General features: G+C 48.5%; 1 protein-coding gene across 8 annotated transcripts in view; it reads left to right on the top strand.

Annotated features, from left to right (window-relative positions):
* The window catches only part of MYLK (myosin light chain kinase), a gene marked incomplete at its 5' end in the record, with an annotated part of 266,723 nt that overhangs the window by 206,916 nt on the left and 44,453 nt on the right, over window positions 1-15,354 (top strand). For all 8 annotated transcript variants that reach the window (XM_082655466.1, XM_082655462.1, XM_082655468.1 and 5 more), the window contains 3 exons: window positions 11,807-11,857; window positions 12,628-12,755; window positions 14,731-14,884. In XM_082655466.1, the coding sequence (XP_082511592.1) occupies window positions 11,807-11,857; window positions 12,628-12,755; window positions 14,731-14,884 (333 nt within the window). The remainder of the gene's footprint in view (window positions 1-11,806; window positions 11,858-12,627; window positions 12,756-14,730; window positions 14,885-15,354) is intronic.

A 15,354-nucleotide genomic window follows, 5' to 3' on the forward strand; every position in this document is an offset into this window, starting at 1 on the left:
ACAATGCATAAACAATTCTAAGAAAAACCTGGTGAGAATGGGTTAATGATTTTATCTTCCGAAAGGATTTCTTGGGCCTGTGTTCTATTTAGTTACGGGAAAAAGTCCTCGGGAGAGACATGGGGTCTCATAAGAGCGCCAAGTGCTGGTGAACTGGGTCTGATGCGATTGTTCTCCTCTCCTGGGGGCAGAAGCAGGAGTGCCTGGAGTTCGAGCTGGGAGGTCAGCAGCCTCCTGTCCTCAGCTCTGGCACATCTATTCCGGTGAGATCCCAAGGGAAGTGAGGTGGGGTCAGAGGAGAGCCGTGAAAGAGAAAAACAAACTGGAGACAGTGAGCAGACCCGGGACCTGGGCTCTTTGCCCTGGAGAAGAGAAGGCTGTGGAAAACCCCAGCCAAGCTGTCATCGTGCAGTTCCAGGGCAGGGGCCCTCGACCCTGGCTGCATGTTAGGTTCACCTGGGGAGCATTTAAAACCACTGCTCCCTGCTGCACCCCAGACTAATTAGATCAGAATCTCTGGCAGTGGGATCCCGGCTTCAGTGTATGTTTATGCTCCTGGGCCATTCCAAGGTGCTGTCAGCCAGGTTGGAAACTAGCTGTCCAGAGGGAAGCCCGGTGCCCTGGCACCGCTGGTCTTGAGAAGCAGAACCGGGTCTAACTCTTCTAACTCCATTAAATGTGGAACCACCGCGGGCCCCCGGCCCAGGTCCTCAGGGCATTTCCATCACCTGCCTTTAGGGAGAGAGCAAGATGCTCTGGTGGAGTCTGGGCGCCATGGTTCTTTCCCCTCCGAAGGGTGCAGAGAAGGGGGCTCAGTGAGCAGTGCTGTTCAGAGGAAGGGGCAACTGCAAGTGCTTCATCTCCGTGGCAAACAAACACATTCGTGACTGCATCAACTCCAGCTGACACTGCTTGTCTGCTGAAGGGGAATTTCACTCTGTGTAGAAAGCCTTCACGGTGGAGTTACAGACAGATGTCTTACTCCCAAAAGAATGGAGGTGTGTGTCTCTATGTATAGTAATGGCCATGTTGAATCCCTCTGCCGGCCCACGCCTCCTGGCCCCCATCATCCCAGCCTGTCACTCCCTGGGGCACTGAGAGCATTAGCAGCACTTTTCCTTCGAAACCTGCAGAGTTTCCTGGGTGCCTGTGTACCACTGTGGGGCTTCCTTCCCAGGAGGCTCCTGAGAAGGCAGCTGCCCAGAGATAGGGAATGAAGGGGGTGTCTTTTAGGCCTGCACCCCCAGTTCTTTTCTCACTTTGGGGGATAATTTATATGATTTATCAATTACATAAGTTAAATATGCATGCCTTCTTGTTTCAACATTTTAACTAGTACAGAAGTTTACCAAGTACAATGTGAAAGCCCTCTTTCATCTTACCCCTAATTTCACTCACCTCCTCAAATTAATGCACAATTACTTTTTTCTGAATATTCACATATACACATGCAAATATCTCAGTTGGATTTTTTTCTCACAGAAATGGAATTATGCAGCCTGTACACCTCTGCAACTTGCCTTTTTCTCTTAGCATTGCCGTCCCCAGTCCCAGACATCTCTGTTTCCATGAGAAAGCCCAGATTCTCACGTTGCTGAGTGGTCTGACTGTGTATGTGTGTTCATTTTCATCAAGGGCTGGGAAGTACCTAATCTAAGCAGGAAATCCATCTTTCCTCCAGTGACTGAGGGAAGGCTGAGTGGTTTCCTAGTCAAATAGATGGTGGCCAGATCCCTGTCTGCATGCCCTCCCCTCCCCAGCTCGGATGTTTGGTCCTGTGAGGGAGCTGTCAGGTGTGAAAGTAGAGAATGCTTGTCTACACTGGCCTGAGAGCCCCCAGGGGCACCGCTGCTGCCTAGCTCTGGGGAGCGTGAGGGAAAAGCCAAGCTGATTTGCCCAAACCCAAGGGGCCGGATGAGAGAAAACTGACGAGAGTACAAGTTAACCTGACAGACACCAACTCACAGGTACAGAAGTGAGGAGGGGGTCATCTGGGAAGGTTTGGGGATGAGGGAAACGCTAGGCCAGGTTATGAAAGAGGAGAGGAATGTGGTTTCGTTGAGGAGGAGCTGTAACACTCCTCTTGTGAGGGGAGACTGGAGGGAGGAATGCACAGGTATTATCGTGAGGGCCTCCGATTCAGTCACCTGCCCATCACACAAAACAAGAGTTTTTTGAGCACCCATGCAACAGGCATCATCTTAGCCACTCAATCTATGTCACTTCAGGCAAGTCTTATTCAACTGAGCTACAAATAGTTGTTCCCGTTTTACAGATGAGCAAATCTGAGTCTTAGAGAACTAAACTATCTTGCCCAGAGTCTCACAGCTCACAGCTAGTTACATGTGGGCACTGTGAGGGCAACCCTGATCTCCGTTCCTCCCACGCCACCCTGTGCCTTCCATAGTCTCAGGGCCATCCCTTGTGCTGCCCACACAGTGGACACTGTCCACCAGTGGGGACAGAGATCTGCTACCATCAGAGCTGGGGGAGAAGAGTGTGACAGCCGGCGTGCTTCCCTGGATCTTGAGACCTGTCAGGGTCTTTGCTGCATGCCTCTCAATGGGAATTTTTTTCTAACTTTATTTTGATATAATTTCAAATTTACAGAAAAGGTGCAAGAATAGTACAAGAAACTCTTGTACACCCTTTACTTAGATTCATCAATTATTTGCATTTTGTTCCATTGTTTTGTCGTTCTCTGTGTATAAACTCATATATATATACACCATTCATCAAATATTCATATCTATGTATCTATATACACTGTATATATACTATATATACACTATATCTGTTCATATATATTCACCATTCATCATATAGACATATATATACCATTTACAAATAGAGACATCATGCCCTTGATCTCTAAATATCTACTGTGTATCTCCTAAGAACATAACCACAATGCAATTATTAAAATCAGGACATTTAACATTGAACCGATACTGTTTAACCCACGGTCCCATATTCAGTTTTTGTCTATTGTCCCTCTATCCTTTATGGCTGCTTTCCCCCATCTTGATGGGAATTCAGTCTCAGCACTCCTGGAAAACTTTGTGCACTCCTCCAGCCCAGAGTGGGTCGTCTCCCACCTTTGGAGAGAGAACAAGAGAGACGTGCGTGGGCCTGGGGGAGAAGTATCCCCACTGTGACGGGGATGGGGGGCGTGGGTGGACAGCAATACCCTTCCTTGTTGGACCTCCAGATGCCCATTTACTGTGCCCGGTGGGGCAGTGCTCAGGCCCAGGGCATAGCCAAACAAGCCCCTGGGCTGGAGAGCAGGAAATGAACGTATTGGTTCTGCCTCTAATTGAACATGTGGCCTCAGTCAAAGCCCTTCCTCCCTCTGCACCTGTCAAATGGGGACTTTCTCCGACTGACCCCCCAGGCCTTTTCCAGCTCTGACATCAAGACATTCAATAGAATGCTTTTCTTTGGAGTGATACAGCGCAGGTGGGGCTGGCCAACACCCTTTGTATCATCTGGTACATGAAGGGTGGAAGCTCCGGCAAGCATGAACACACAGCAGCAGAGATATCCTGATGGGAAGGAGGCCATGTGCATAGAGTCCAGGCTTAGTGTGTCCAGCTGGAGGGGATCTGACTGGAATTTTGTGTGAGACAGGCATTGATGAGGTTGAAGGATGGTTTGAGAAAATACAGAGAGGCACTGCCAGTGCGATAACAGGCTCAGGGGTTCCTCCTATCAGTCCATAAAGCTGACGGTCATTTAGGAAAGAGATAGAGGAACATCCACAAGGCGCTTTTACAACTAGGGGACAGGAACCAGTGCCTGTCCATCTCTGAAATTTCAGTGCCTGGTGTGAAGTAGGGATGTAATAGGTATTTCACTTTTCAAATGTAATTTTGAGTTCCCCTGCTTCTGGGATCTGGGGAGGATACAGCTGAACCACTTTATGTTCCACGCCTGGCCTTGACCTTGAGCTCCACCTCTCATACCGGTCACTTTGACCTCACTGACTACTATCCCAGATTACGATGCTCTTAGATATCTTGGCCTTGGACTCCTGTATGTGTCTCTCTCTGAACCCCAAAGTCATCTTTGAAAGCGTCTTTGGATATCAAAAGCAGTGTCCAGTTATCCAGAAGATTTTCTCCAGGATCAAATCTTTCTTTTGATCAAACGCTCTCCAGGATTCAGAGGGCTGGAAGGAAATGCTGGAGGGGTTAAGACTTGGCATCGAGACTTGCTTGACAGGGAAAGATATGGGCCCGGGAGAGAAGCGGGACTATTTCCATGAATGTCTTTGAAAGCTGGCACCAACTCCTGGTTACTCCCAACCAAAATACTGGTCTCTGAGGAGTGATGGTGGTCATGCCACCCTCCACCACACCACGCATGTGGACCTGTGCTTCCACTCCCGGGCTGCTACCTCCAGATCCTTCCCAGCTCTTCCATTGTCTCCCACAAGCCCTCCCACAAGTTTAATGGCAGGATGGATCCTCCCAGGGAAGGGCCTGGAGGATGCCCATCAAACAACACTGACACTGCTGTCCTGGCCATGCTGGGCTGCCTCTTTCACAACTGTCCTGACGTTCTGTGCCCTGGGGGCTCAGGACTGGGTGTTTGCGGTAACAAGAGGAGCAGTGTTCCTCTGGAATCTTCTTACGTGACAGCCTTTGCTATGAGGGGATGTGTATAGGAAATTTGCCCAGAGATGTTCATTCTGGGAGAATGACTAATATTTTTCCACAGGTTTGTAAGGAGGGGTTGGAAAGGGCCTAATGTGTGTGGGGGGAGGGAGAGGGACATTGCTGGGGGGGGGGGCGGTTTCAAGTCCTCTGGAGCCCTGAGCCTCCCCCAGTGCAGGACAGTGAGATTCAGCCTTCCATCCCCAGGTCCTCACCTCCACCGTCCTGTTCTGACACAGCCCTGCAGCGTGGGTGCTGTCCCTCCACACGTCACCCAACCCGAGTCCCCTTCGGGAGCTCGTGGCAGAAAGTTAATGCTGATTTTGGGAATTGTGAAGGGTTTGATGTCTATTTTTAGCTAGCTACCTAAAAAAGGAAATGTCCCCGGAGAGGTGGAGATCCAGGAACCTCCCTGTACCCTAGGCTGTTCATGCCACCTCCCCAATTCCCTTTGGCTTTCCATTATCTCAGACCCTTTTGAAGCTGTAAGACCCGCCTTCAGGCTCTGTAAATATCTCCCAATTGCTGGCTCTGATCTTTCTGGAGATCACTGGAGAGAGGGACTCATGTGTCTTCAGATTGAGCAGTCTGGAAACTTCTGTGGGGTGCTGACCTCTGCCCTCCCAGGGCAGAGGAAGGTTCATGAGGCCAGGACTAGGTGGGTGGGGGCAGGCTGGGGCAAAAGCAGAAGATGGATTACCCAGATAATTGGAGGCCAGCCTTCCCAGCCCAGCCCCATGTTTCCCAGAAACCTTCTAAATTCAGTGCTTTGATTTGTGATGTTCTTATTGGGTTGCTTCACTTCTTCCAGCCTCAGTCCCCTGTCTGGGGTAGAAGGCCCAGCACCTGGCAGCTTTGATCTAACTGGTAACAGAGCAAGGGACCTTCTCCTTTTTGTGGAAAGTTGCACAAGGATTCAAGCCAATGGGCTTTATCTCTGAGCATCAGAGCCCAGGGGTGGGTTGGAGTGTTCTCGGGAATTCCCATGTTAACAGAGATCCTCGGGGGTTCCATTTATTCCTTTAAGAGCTGTTTTCAAGCCTGTGCCAGGTACTGAGCTACGCCCTGGGGATACAGAAAATGAACAGGATGGGCCTCGTTCCTGTCCCCAGGGAGCTTGCTGGGGTGTATGCGTGTTGGGGGCAGGTTTCTGCAATTGCAGTGCCTTGTGATGACTACTGATTGAACTGCCTTGGAGGGGCATGGAACCCATCCTGGCAGCAGTGATGCGTGAGCTGAGACCTGTCCCAGAATGTGCAAGAGTCAGCAAAGAGTTGACAACAAAATCCTGGCATTGCAGAAACTGAAAGGCCTTCAGTGTAGAGTACAGAGCAGTGCCCCCCAGAAGCTGGCACAGGAACCGGCAACATCCACACCCCAGGAAGGTCAGGAATCTGTGTTTTCAGCAAGTCACCCGGGTGATCATCATGCACACTAGATTTTGAGAACCACTGACATTGAGCATACAGGGCATGGGTGAGGGTGTTCCCCAAGAGTTAGAAAGAAGGCTGGGTCTGAAAGTCGGGGACAAATCTTGAAGGCCCTTGTCAGGTGAGTTGGACTTGATCCTAAGAGGCAGTTGGCAGCCACTGGAGAGGTTTCAACAGTGGAGTGACATCAGACTTGCATTTGAGAAAGACCATTTTGGCCACTGAGTGATGGATGTATTAGTGTGGGGAAAGGGGACCAGAGGTCTAGGAGGTGGTACAGTTAGGACTAGAATGGTGACAGTGGGGATGTGGAAGTGGGACCAAGGAGGTTATCTTGTTGATGGAATTGAAAGATGTCAGCTCATGACCGGATATGGGCAGGGAGGGGGCCTTGGGAGAAATGGGGATGAGAAGCAGTATGGGGAGAAGAACCTGGATTTGGTTTTAGATGTGTTGGGTTTGCGGTATGTGCCTAGGGAAATGGTGTCAGGTAGTGGGATGTATGGGTGGGCCCAGGAGAGAGGTCTGGGCTCCAGGAAAAATGAGGGCAGCAGAAAGAGGGATAAAAAAAAGCAACTCAGAGGGCTTCCCTGGTGGCGCAGTGGTTGAGAGTCTGCCTGCCGATGCAGGGGACACGGGTTCGTGCCCTGGTCTGGGAAGATCCCACATGCCGCAGAGCGGCTGGGCCCATGAGCCATGGCCGCTGAGCCTGTGCGTCCGGAGCCTGTGCTCCACAACGGGAGAGGCCACAACAGTGAGAGGCCCGTGTACCGCCAAAAAAAAAAAAAAAAAAGGAGAGGGAGGACACTCTGCCCTCCTTGCCTCACCCTGTGTCTGAGGTTTGCAAAGATGGTTGGATTTTATTTTCCTTCTGTGATACTCCTCTCTGGCAATGGCTAGCACAGAAAGTTTGGGGTGCTGGAGAAGGGGGTGAGGGACAAAGGGCTGACAGCAATAATAAGATAATAAGAAGGGTGCATCCAGAGGAAAAGAAACTAGTTAGTGACCCAAGAAGTACTGAGAGCTTGGGCATCTGGACCAGCAAGAATTTTCCTTCTACTAAGGACCTGAACTGGGGAAGGAGCTTCAGGTGCAGCATGAGCGACCTCGTGTAGGTATAAAGCTGACCTGACCAACAGTGTGGAGACTAAACAGGTGAAGGAAAGTACAGAACAGTCCTCTGGGGATGTGTTTGGGGAAGAAAGGTGAATGGGTGGTAGGGCTGGTGTTAGAGCTTGCACTTTATTGCTATACCTTCTTTACAATGTAGCTTAATTCTTTACAGCAAATTTTATTTATTCTTCCCACAGTCTTTGAATGAGGAAACTGAAGCTCCAAGAGGTTAAATAACAGGCTATAAGTCACACAGCTTAGGAAGTAACAGGGCAGTATTCAAACCCAAGTCCAGTGCCAGAGCCTACACCCACTGCATTTCTGCAAAGGGACAGAGAAAGGTTTCAAGGACCTGGTTTGAGGACGGGGCAGATTGTCAGCTGGAGTTAAGAGGAAACAGGAGGAAAGCAGCCATAACACTGGGCAGCAAGAGGGTTAAGTCCTGTTTCTCACTTGGCCACATGTCGTTTTATAAACCCAGCAAGTCATCTGACTTTTATTCAAATCCATCTCCTTTTTCATGAAATGGAAACAACGTGAAGTGCCCTGCTTGTGTTTGGTTGGGGTAAGAACCCAGTGAGAAAAAGGATGATGACATCATGGGTTAGAAACTCAACTTGCTGAGTCTAGCTCTCTACGAGAAACCAGGATTAGAATCCAGTGACTCTGCTTCCTAATCCATTAAATATGTTCTCCTAAGCACAGAACGCAGTTAATGGATTTCAGCAGATGGTCCTATAAAATATGTATAGAAGAGGATACAGAACACTGTTAATGTTTCAAATAGTTGTTACTGATAGGAACCAAACCAGTTTCAAATGCTAACCAATTCAAACAGGAGGCGCTCGAAATTTGTAGAACTACCATAAAACTTTGGCCTTCAATCTTATTTAACTGTAACATAGAAATATTGCTATTAGTTCAGGCTCTACTTCTGGCCAGGTAGGTTTACCCAGAGCCCCCAAGAATAGTATAGGGGGGCACTTTGGAGTCATCTGCTTTCACTTTGTGCCCTTCCTTGCCTTCTGATTAACTCCTAGCCCACCACTCCAGGGGCTGGCAGTCTCCTTCCCTGCCCCCAGAGCTCATCCGCAGCTACAGTGTGCTAGGGCTGCCATAACAAAGTACCGCAGACTGGAGGACCTAAACATCAGAAATGTATTGTCTCACGGTTCTGGAAGCTGGAAGTCTGAGATCAGGTGTCAGCAGGTTTGGTTTCTCCTGAGGCCTCTCTCCTTGGCCTGCAGGTGGCGGGCTTCTTGCCTCACACGGCCCTTTTTCTGCGTGTGCATCCCTGGTGTCTCTCCGTGTGCCCAAATTTCCTGTTCTTATAAGGACACCAGTCGGTTTGGATGAGGGTCCACCCTAACATCCTCCTTTTAATTTGATCACCTCTTTAAAGTTCCTGTCTCCAAATATAGTCATATTCTGAGGTATTGGGGGCTAGGGCTTCAACATATGAACTGCGGGGGACACCACTCAGCCCATAACAACAGCCCTCCACACAGTTCCTCTGAAGAGATGGCTTTCCTGCTCCCAGGAGGTCAGATCCCGGCTCTGGTAGGAGCCCCTCTTTCCTTCCCTTGAGGGCTGCTCTCTTCCAGTTGTGCCGTCTCCCTTCCAGCTGCCCTGGATGCAGGGAAGCAGGGGCTTTGTGGCTCGGCCAATTCTGAGGGTTCCGTATCCCATCCAGTATGCACTCCCGAGGGATCTGGCTTTCCCCGGCTCTTCCCTGCCAGCGTCTCTGCGCTCTTCCTCTCCACCTAGTCCTAGCCTTCTGCTTTCACACCTGTTCTCTTCTCTCTCACCTTGGAAGAAACGTTAGCTTGACATTTCCTCTTCTTCACCTGCTTCTCTTTGTCCCTTTCACCTCCAGAATTCTTGATGGATTAGTTGACTCCCTAGCTGTGTCCTTGAGAATCTACTCTAGAGCAACTTCTGACCCCACCATCCCACACAACCTGCCCTCTCAAATACCACCCATCACCTGATGCTGGTCGTATCCTCCCAGTACCCATCCTCCTCCACCCTGAGTTTCAGGAACAGTCCTTCCACAGCCCCTCTCCTTCAGCCCAGCTCCTCCCTGAGAGTATCAGCTCAGATCAGACCCTGGCCCTTTCTCATCTTTCACTGTACTCTTTTCCCCAAAGAACTGACCCATCCTCACAGTTTCCATTAATGATTGCATGTTGGATCCTAAAATCTTTGTCGTTCAGCTTCCACCAACTATCTCTAGAATTCTGATCCTGGGCTTCTAGCCAATACACAGATTAAACTCTTTCATGGACCACATTCTCTTGAGCCAAGCCAAACTCCTCATCTTTCACTCCTAGATTCCACGTTCCATCGATAAAATTTTTCCCATTTATTCAAGGAAGATGTCCCTGAGAAATCTTTGTTCCTCCCTCTTGTTTAGCCCCGGAATTCTTTTAACTTTTCTTCCATCTCTTATTTGTATTTTCTTTTCTGCTGCCTTTGCCAAGGCTGGACCTTGATGTGTTTCTCCTAAGAGTATGGCAATAGCCTCCTAATTGGATATTCTTGTGCCCTGGAACTAGAAAGACCTCCAGGGGTCCTCTAGCCCAGTTGGACTGCCGTTGGTGTTAGGACTTCCTGTTACTCAGGACAGAGACCTAACTCTCAAACTTGACATTCTAGACCAGCACTGTTCAATAGAACTTTCTGTGATGATAGCAGTGCTCTCTGTCTACACAATATGGAAGCCACTAAACATGCATGGCTATGAGCACTTGAAATGTGACTAGTGTGACCGAGGAACTGAATTTTTTATCTTCTTTAAATTGTCACGCCATCTTCGTGCCACTGCTCTCTGAAACCAGCCCTGTGCTCCAGCCACCCTCCACCAAACATCACCCTGACTCTCTACTCTGAGTCACTCGGTTCCTGATCAATGGGGCTCTTCTCTCCAGGTTAGATCATCTCGAGTCCTCAGGTCCACCCTGTGTCGCACCTCCCAGCCATCTCCTCAACAGACACTGCTTTCTCTTTCTCCATTTGAACAACTACATCATGTTGGCTGGATAAAACATTGTTTAACTTTCTGTTTAACTTTTATTTTGAAATAATTTCAGAACTATGGAAAAGTTGCAAAAATAGTACAAATATTTCTTGTATACCCTTCATTCACATTCTTCAAATATTAATGTTTTATCATTTTTGCTTTATCATATGTTCTCTCTCTTTCTCTTCCTCTATTTTTCAACCTCTCTTTCCTTCTACCTCTTCACAAACACATATACACGTATACATACACACGTACACATTATTGTTTATGAACAGTTTGAAAGTAAGTTGCACATGTGGTATCCTCTATACCTCAATACCTCAGTATATATTTCCTAAAAACAAGGACAATCTATTATAAAACCACAGCTATTTGATATAGTGTGGTTAGGGAGGATCTCACTGGTTAAGCAGCTCTTTCCCATTTTTCATATTATAATTTACATACAGTAAAATTCACCCATTCTGTTGCACAGTTCTTGACAAATGCGTATAGTCCTGTAACTACCACCATGACCAAGATATGGTTTCTACACCTTAAAATATGTCCTGTGCCCCTTAGTAGTCAACCCCTCCCCACCCACCTTTTCTCTGTCCCTACAGTTTTGCCTTTTCTAAAATGTCCTACAAATAGAATTATACAGTACACAGCCTTTGAGTCTGACTTCTTTTAGCAGAAGAGAAAGATAAATCATTGAGATCCATTCATGTTGTGTATATCAGAAGTTTGTTCCTTTTTATCGATGAGTGGTATTTCCTTGTATGACTGTACCACAGTTCATTCATTCTCCAGTTGAAGGACATTTGGATAACTTCTAGTTTTTGGCAATCACAAATAAACCCACTACAAACATTCATATACAGGTGTCTGTGTGCATGTAGGTTTTCATTTCACTTGGGTAAGTACGTTAGATGACTTTTGAACAAAGTCCTGAAAGAAATATGAAAATAAGCTATGAAGATAGCTTATTACATATTCGCCATATTGCTATTTAGACAAATGAATAGGTTAGTGTGGCAAAACTGGTCTGTCTGGGTCAGTTTTCTTATGTGAGTCATTTGGAGAATGGGGTGGGGTAAGAATGAAGGAGACCATTGGTTTGTTCATTCATTTGTTTGTTCATTCATTGATCCATTCAACAAACATTAAAAAAATAAAAGCCACGGTCCACAGTCTGTGACCCAAAGGAAGCCTGAGACCCTTGGATCCACACCAAGGACTAAATTTAGTCAGTTTATCTGACATAATTTCCCTTATGAGTTTCCTGAAAGGGTAAGAGAAGAGTTAGTGAGTTTGGGGTTATCATCATAGAAATGGACAATGGAAGCTTAAGCATTTTTCAGAGTTTTTATCTCCCTGGAGGCTCCGGGGACCTCTCCAGAGGCCCTGTTGAGAAGTGGTATTCAGTCGCTCATGAGGTTGTCCATGTGCGACTGCAAGGTCTCCAGAAAGACATATTCAAGGGAGGGCTCCATCTGGATGAGGGGCCAGTGGATCAGACTGTGCCCTCCTAGGATTCAGGAGCCTTGTAAAAAAAAATAATAATAACAGAAAATAACCTGTGAACTTCTTTGTTTCAGGTGATGCAACTGTGAAAAAGAAACCTGCCCCCAAGACACCTCCGAAGGCAGGTAATTGGTCACAGCAACATTTGCGGGCGAGGGAGTCATCTGCTTTGAGGGGTTTACCCTTTGCTCTGCTAGACTGACCACTGGGGATGTGGTCCCACCCCGCTCCCCGATTCAAGCTCTGCATTATTCAGGCTGAAATTTCCCCAAGAGTCTCTGTACACCTTGGTCCCCCACCCTCTTCCACTACTTGCCTTTTCTCCTGCTTCTCTGGTATAGACAGCATCACACGATACTGGTGACTTTCCCATCCCTGCTGTGAAATCCTGCTCACCTCTCTGTCCTCCAGTCTGCCCCTTACCGAGATAATCCACTTTGTGCTGTTTTCATGCTCTGCTCTGTATGTCCCTGTGATAGGAAACCCTGTCTGTTTTCCATGGAAAGACATTTGAGGATATGAACCATATTGAGCCTGTCAGCCAGGGTGACCTGGAGGTTAGAAGGCAAGATGCTTTGTAACTAATAAAGGAGTAAGGTCACAGATTCAAAAAATTAGGGTAAGGCACAAATTCCACAACAACCAACGAACGGAGAATCATGCCTTATAAATTGTGTGGGTCACTTCTGAGGGAATCAGGATCAAGAGACCAACAAACCTAGCAGATCCGTCAGCCCAGGTGTCTGAAGCAGTGGTCATTGCTCAGTCTTACCCTGAAGGTTCCGGAAGGTGAGAGAGGAGCAACAGACCAATGTGGCTGGCAGCGTCGAATGAGATTAGAATGTCTGAGGCTCCCTCCTCCTTGGAGCTCACTCTCTCCCTTGTCCTCCCCCAGCCGTGCCCCCTCAGATCATCCAGTTTCCTGAGGACCAAAAGGTGCGTGCAGGAGAGCCTGTGGAGCTGTTGGGTAAAGTGGCCGGCACCCAGCCCATCACCTGCACCTGGATGAAGTTCCGAAAGCAGGTCAGTAACAGAGGGCAGTGGCCCGAGAACAGCCCACACAAGTTCCAGAGCCATCGTGGGCCGAAAGGGATGAGAAATGCTGTGATGAAGGGCAGCATCGCTGCTCATCACAGGGGCCTGAGAAATGGGAGAGCCCCTCACACCCCTGTCACCCACCCACCAAATCTGAGCTCTTAATAACCTTTTCTTCTACATCTAGCAAGGATGCCTGTTTTATAGACAATTTGTGTGATAGAGAAGAATATGAAGGAGAAAACAGAAACCACCTATGGCCCCCACCTGATTTGGGTATCTCTGTCTAGAATTCTACTTGGAGTCAGGAAAATCGAACCAGTGACCTAAATGACCTCTCAGACTCTAGAGCTTTCTGTGATTCTGTGCCAGCTCACTGAACCCTATCTGTGGCGACCACTTAAACTTACCACATGCTGGAGAGATAAAAGTGCACCTGAGTATTTGAGTAGATCAGTTGTACGTTAAACAGAATTTTGGCTTACTGACCCAGAAATCTAACTTCCATTTATAACAACAGTCCTAGAGGAAAATGTTTGAATTTCCAAACCACCAGTTCCTTTTAGAGAAACTTGGGGAGCCTGGCCATTTTTCTGATCCCACGTTGGTAGTGTGTGCCCATGTGCCTGATGAGCAGGGGCCCCAGACCGGCAGGCTGGCCCTGGATCAGGACCTCTACAGAAGGTGTGATGACTTCTTCTGAGCCCTCTGTTGCTCTATTTCCAACCCATTCAAATTGTCCTAAGGCCCAGAGGTGGGAGGCTAGTACTGGGGAAGAAAGAAGAGTTGGACTCAAAAGATGAAGAAGAGAAGCTGGCCTTATCCCAAAGCATGTTTGCTTGGGTTTTGTCTGGGCTAGTGGTGTCTGAAGTAAGATGGAACCTCAACCCTCTTCAGAGACATTGAGCCAAGTCCCAGCTCCATCCAACAGAACTTTCTGTAGTGATGTAACTGTACCATGTCTGTTATCCAGTAGAGTAGCCACTAACCATATGTGGCTATTGAACACGTGAAGTGTGACTAGTGCAACTGAGGAACTGAATTTTATACTTTAGTTAATTAAAAATTGTTTTAACAGCTTTGTTGAGATATAATTCACACACCATAAAATGCATCCTTTTAAAGTGTACATATATTCACAAGGTTGGGCAACCATAACGATTTTCTGATTCCAGAACATTTTTATCACCTCGAAAAGAAACCCCAGACCCATTCGTAGTCATTTCTCCCCTTCCCCCAGACCCTGGCAATCTCTCACCTGCTTTCTGTCTCTTTGGATTTGCCTATTCTGGGCATTTCATATAAATGGAATCATACAATATGTGTTCTTTTGTGTCTGGGTTTTTTCACTTAGCGTTACGTTTTCAGGGCACATCCATGATGTAACATGAACCAATATTTTATTCCTTTTTATGGCCAAATACTATTCCGTTTTCTGGATGTACCACATTTTGTTTATCTGTCCATCCGTTGATGGACATTTGGATGATTTGCCACTCAACTAAAATTTGAATAGCCACATCTGGCTGGTGACTGTGGTATTTGACGGCACAGAAGAGGTCAGAACCCACTGGGTGGGCTTTGTAAGTGACTTTGATCAAATCTGTTCTCCCACCATCCCATCCCAGAGCAGTGGAGGGGGCTGGAATGTGCCCTGTTTCCGGTCTGGAGCAGAGAGTGACAGCTCACTCCCGGCCACCAGACCCTGCTCAGTACCCTCCCTGCTTGTCCCAGATCTCGACCCTGTCAGGGCAGCTTGGCTCTAGATGCAGGAGAGGGGGAAGCTCAGAGTCTAGACCTTAGGGGGTCTTCCCCACTTAGGGGGAAGCTCAGAGCCCAGACAAGACCAGCCCCACACAGCTCGGGCAGCTGTATCCACATCCCCAGGGGTGAGGAGTGTGGGTCGGAGCCCCCTTCCTTTCTGGCTCAAAGTCTCCAGTGCCTGCCCCACTCTCTGTCCCAGATCCAGGAGAGTGAGCACATCAAGGTGGAGAACAGTGAGAACGTCAGCAAGCTCACCATCCGGGCTGCACGCCAGGAGCACTGTGGCTGCTACACTCTGCTGGTGGAGAACAGGCTGGGCAGCAGGCAGGCCCAGGTCAACCTCACCGTTGTGGGTGAGTCTGGGGATGGGGCGTAGGGAAGGCGGGATGATGGACTTCCAGGCCTCATCTCCCGGGGCCGCTGCTTCAGCACGCGTTCCCTCTGCCCACAGGCTCCCTTTCTCCCCGCTCTCCCACTCCCTGCTCTCACACTGTTGCTGCCCTTCGTGCTTGTTGAGAATCCCAGACCTTGCACACACAGCGTTTTCCTCTTCCTATGAATCCCCTCCCAGTTTCCCTTTCTAGCCAGACTCTGAGCTCTACCACTCCAACTCTCTCCAGCTAGCCCCTGTGACCCCTTCTCCCCCTGGTCCACTGCCTGCCCCCAACCCCAGTCCCCTCGCAAACCCTCACCTTGAATCAGTGCTGCCTTTCAACTTCACTGCCGCTCTGCCTGAGTTCAGGGCACGGCAGAGAGACCACATCAATCTGCAGACTCAGTGCTGGGCTCTGTCAATGTCCAGGCTCAGCCAGGGCGTCAGCGC

Source organism: Grampus griseus (genome assembly GCF_964374135.1).
Source record: "Grampus griseus genome assembly, chromosome: 5".
NCBI classification, from domain to species: Eukaryota; Metazoa; Chordata; class Mammalia; order Artiodactyla; family Delphinidae; genus Grampus; species Grampus griseus.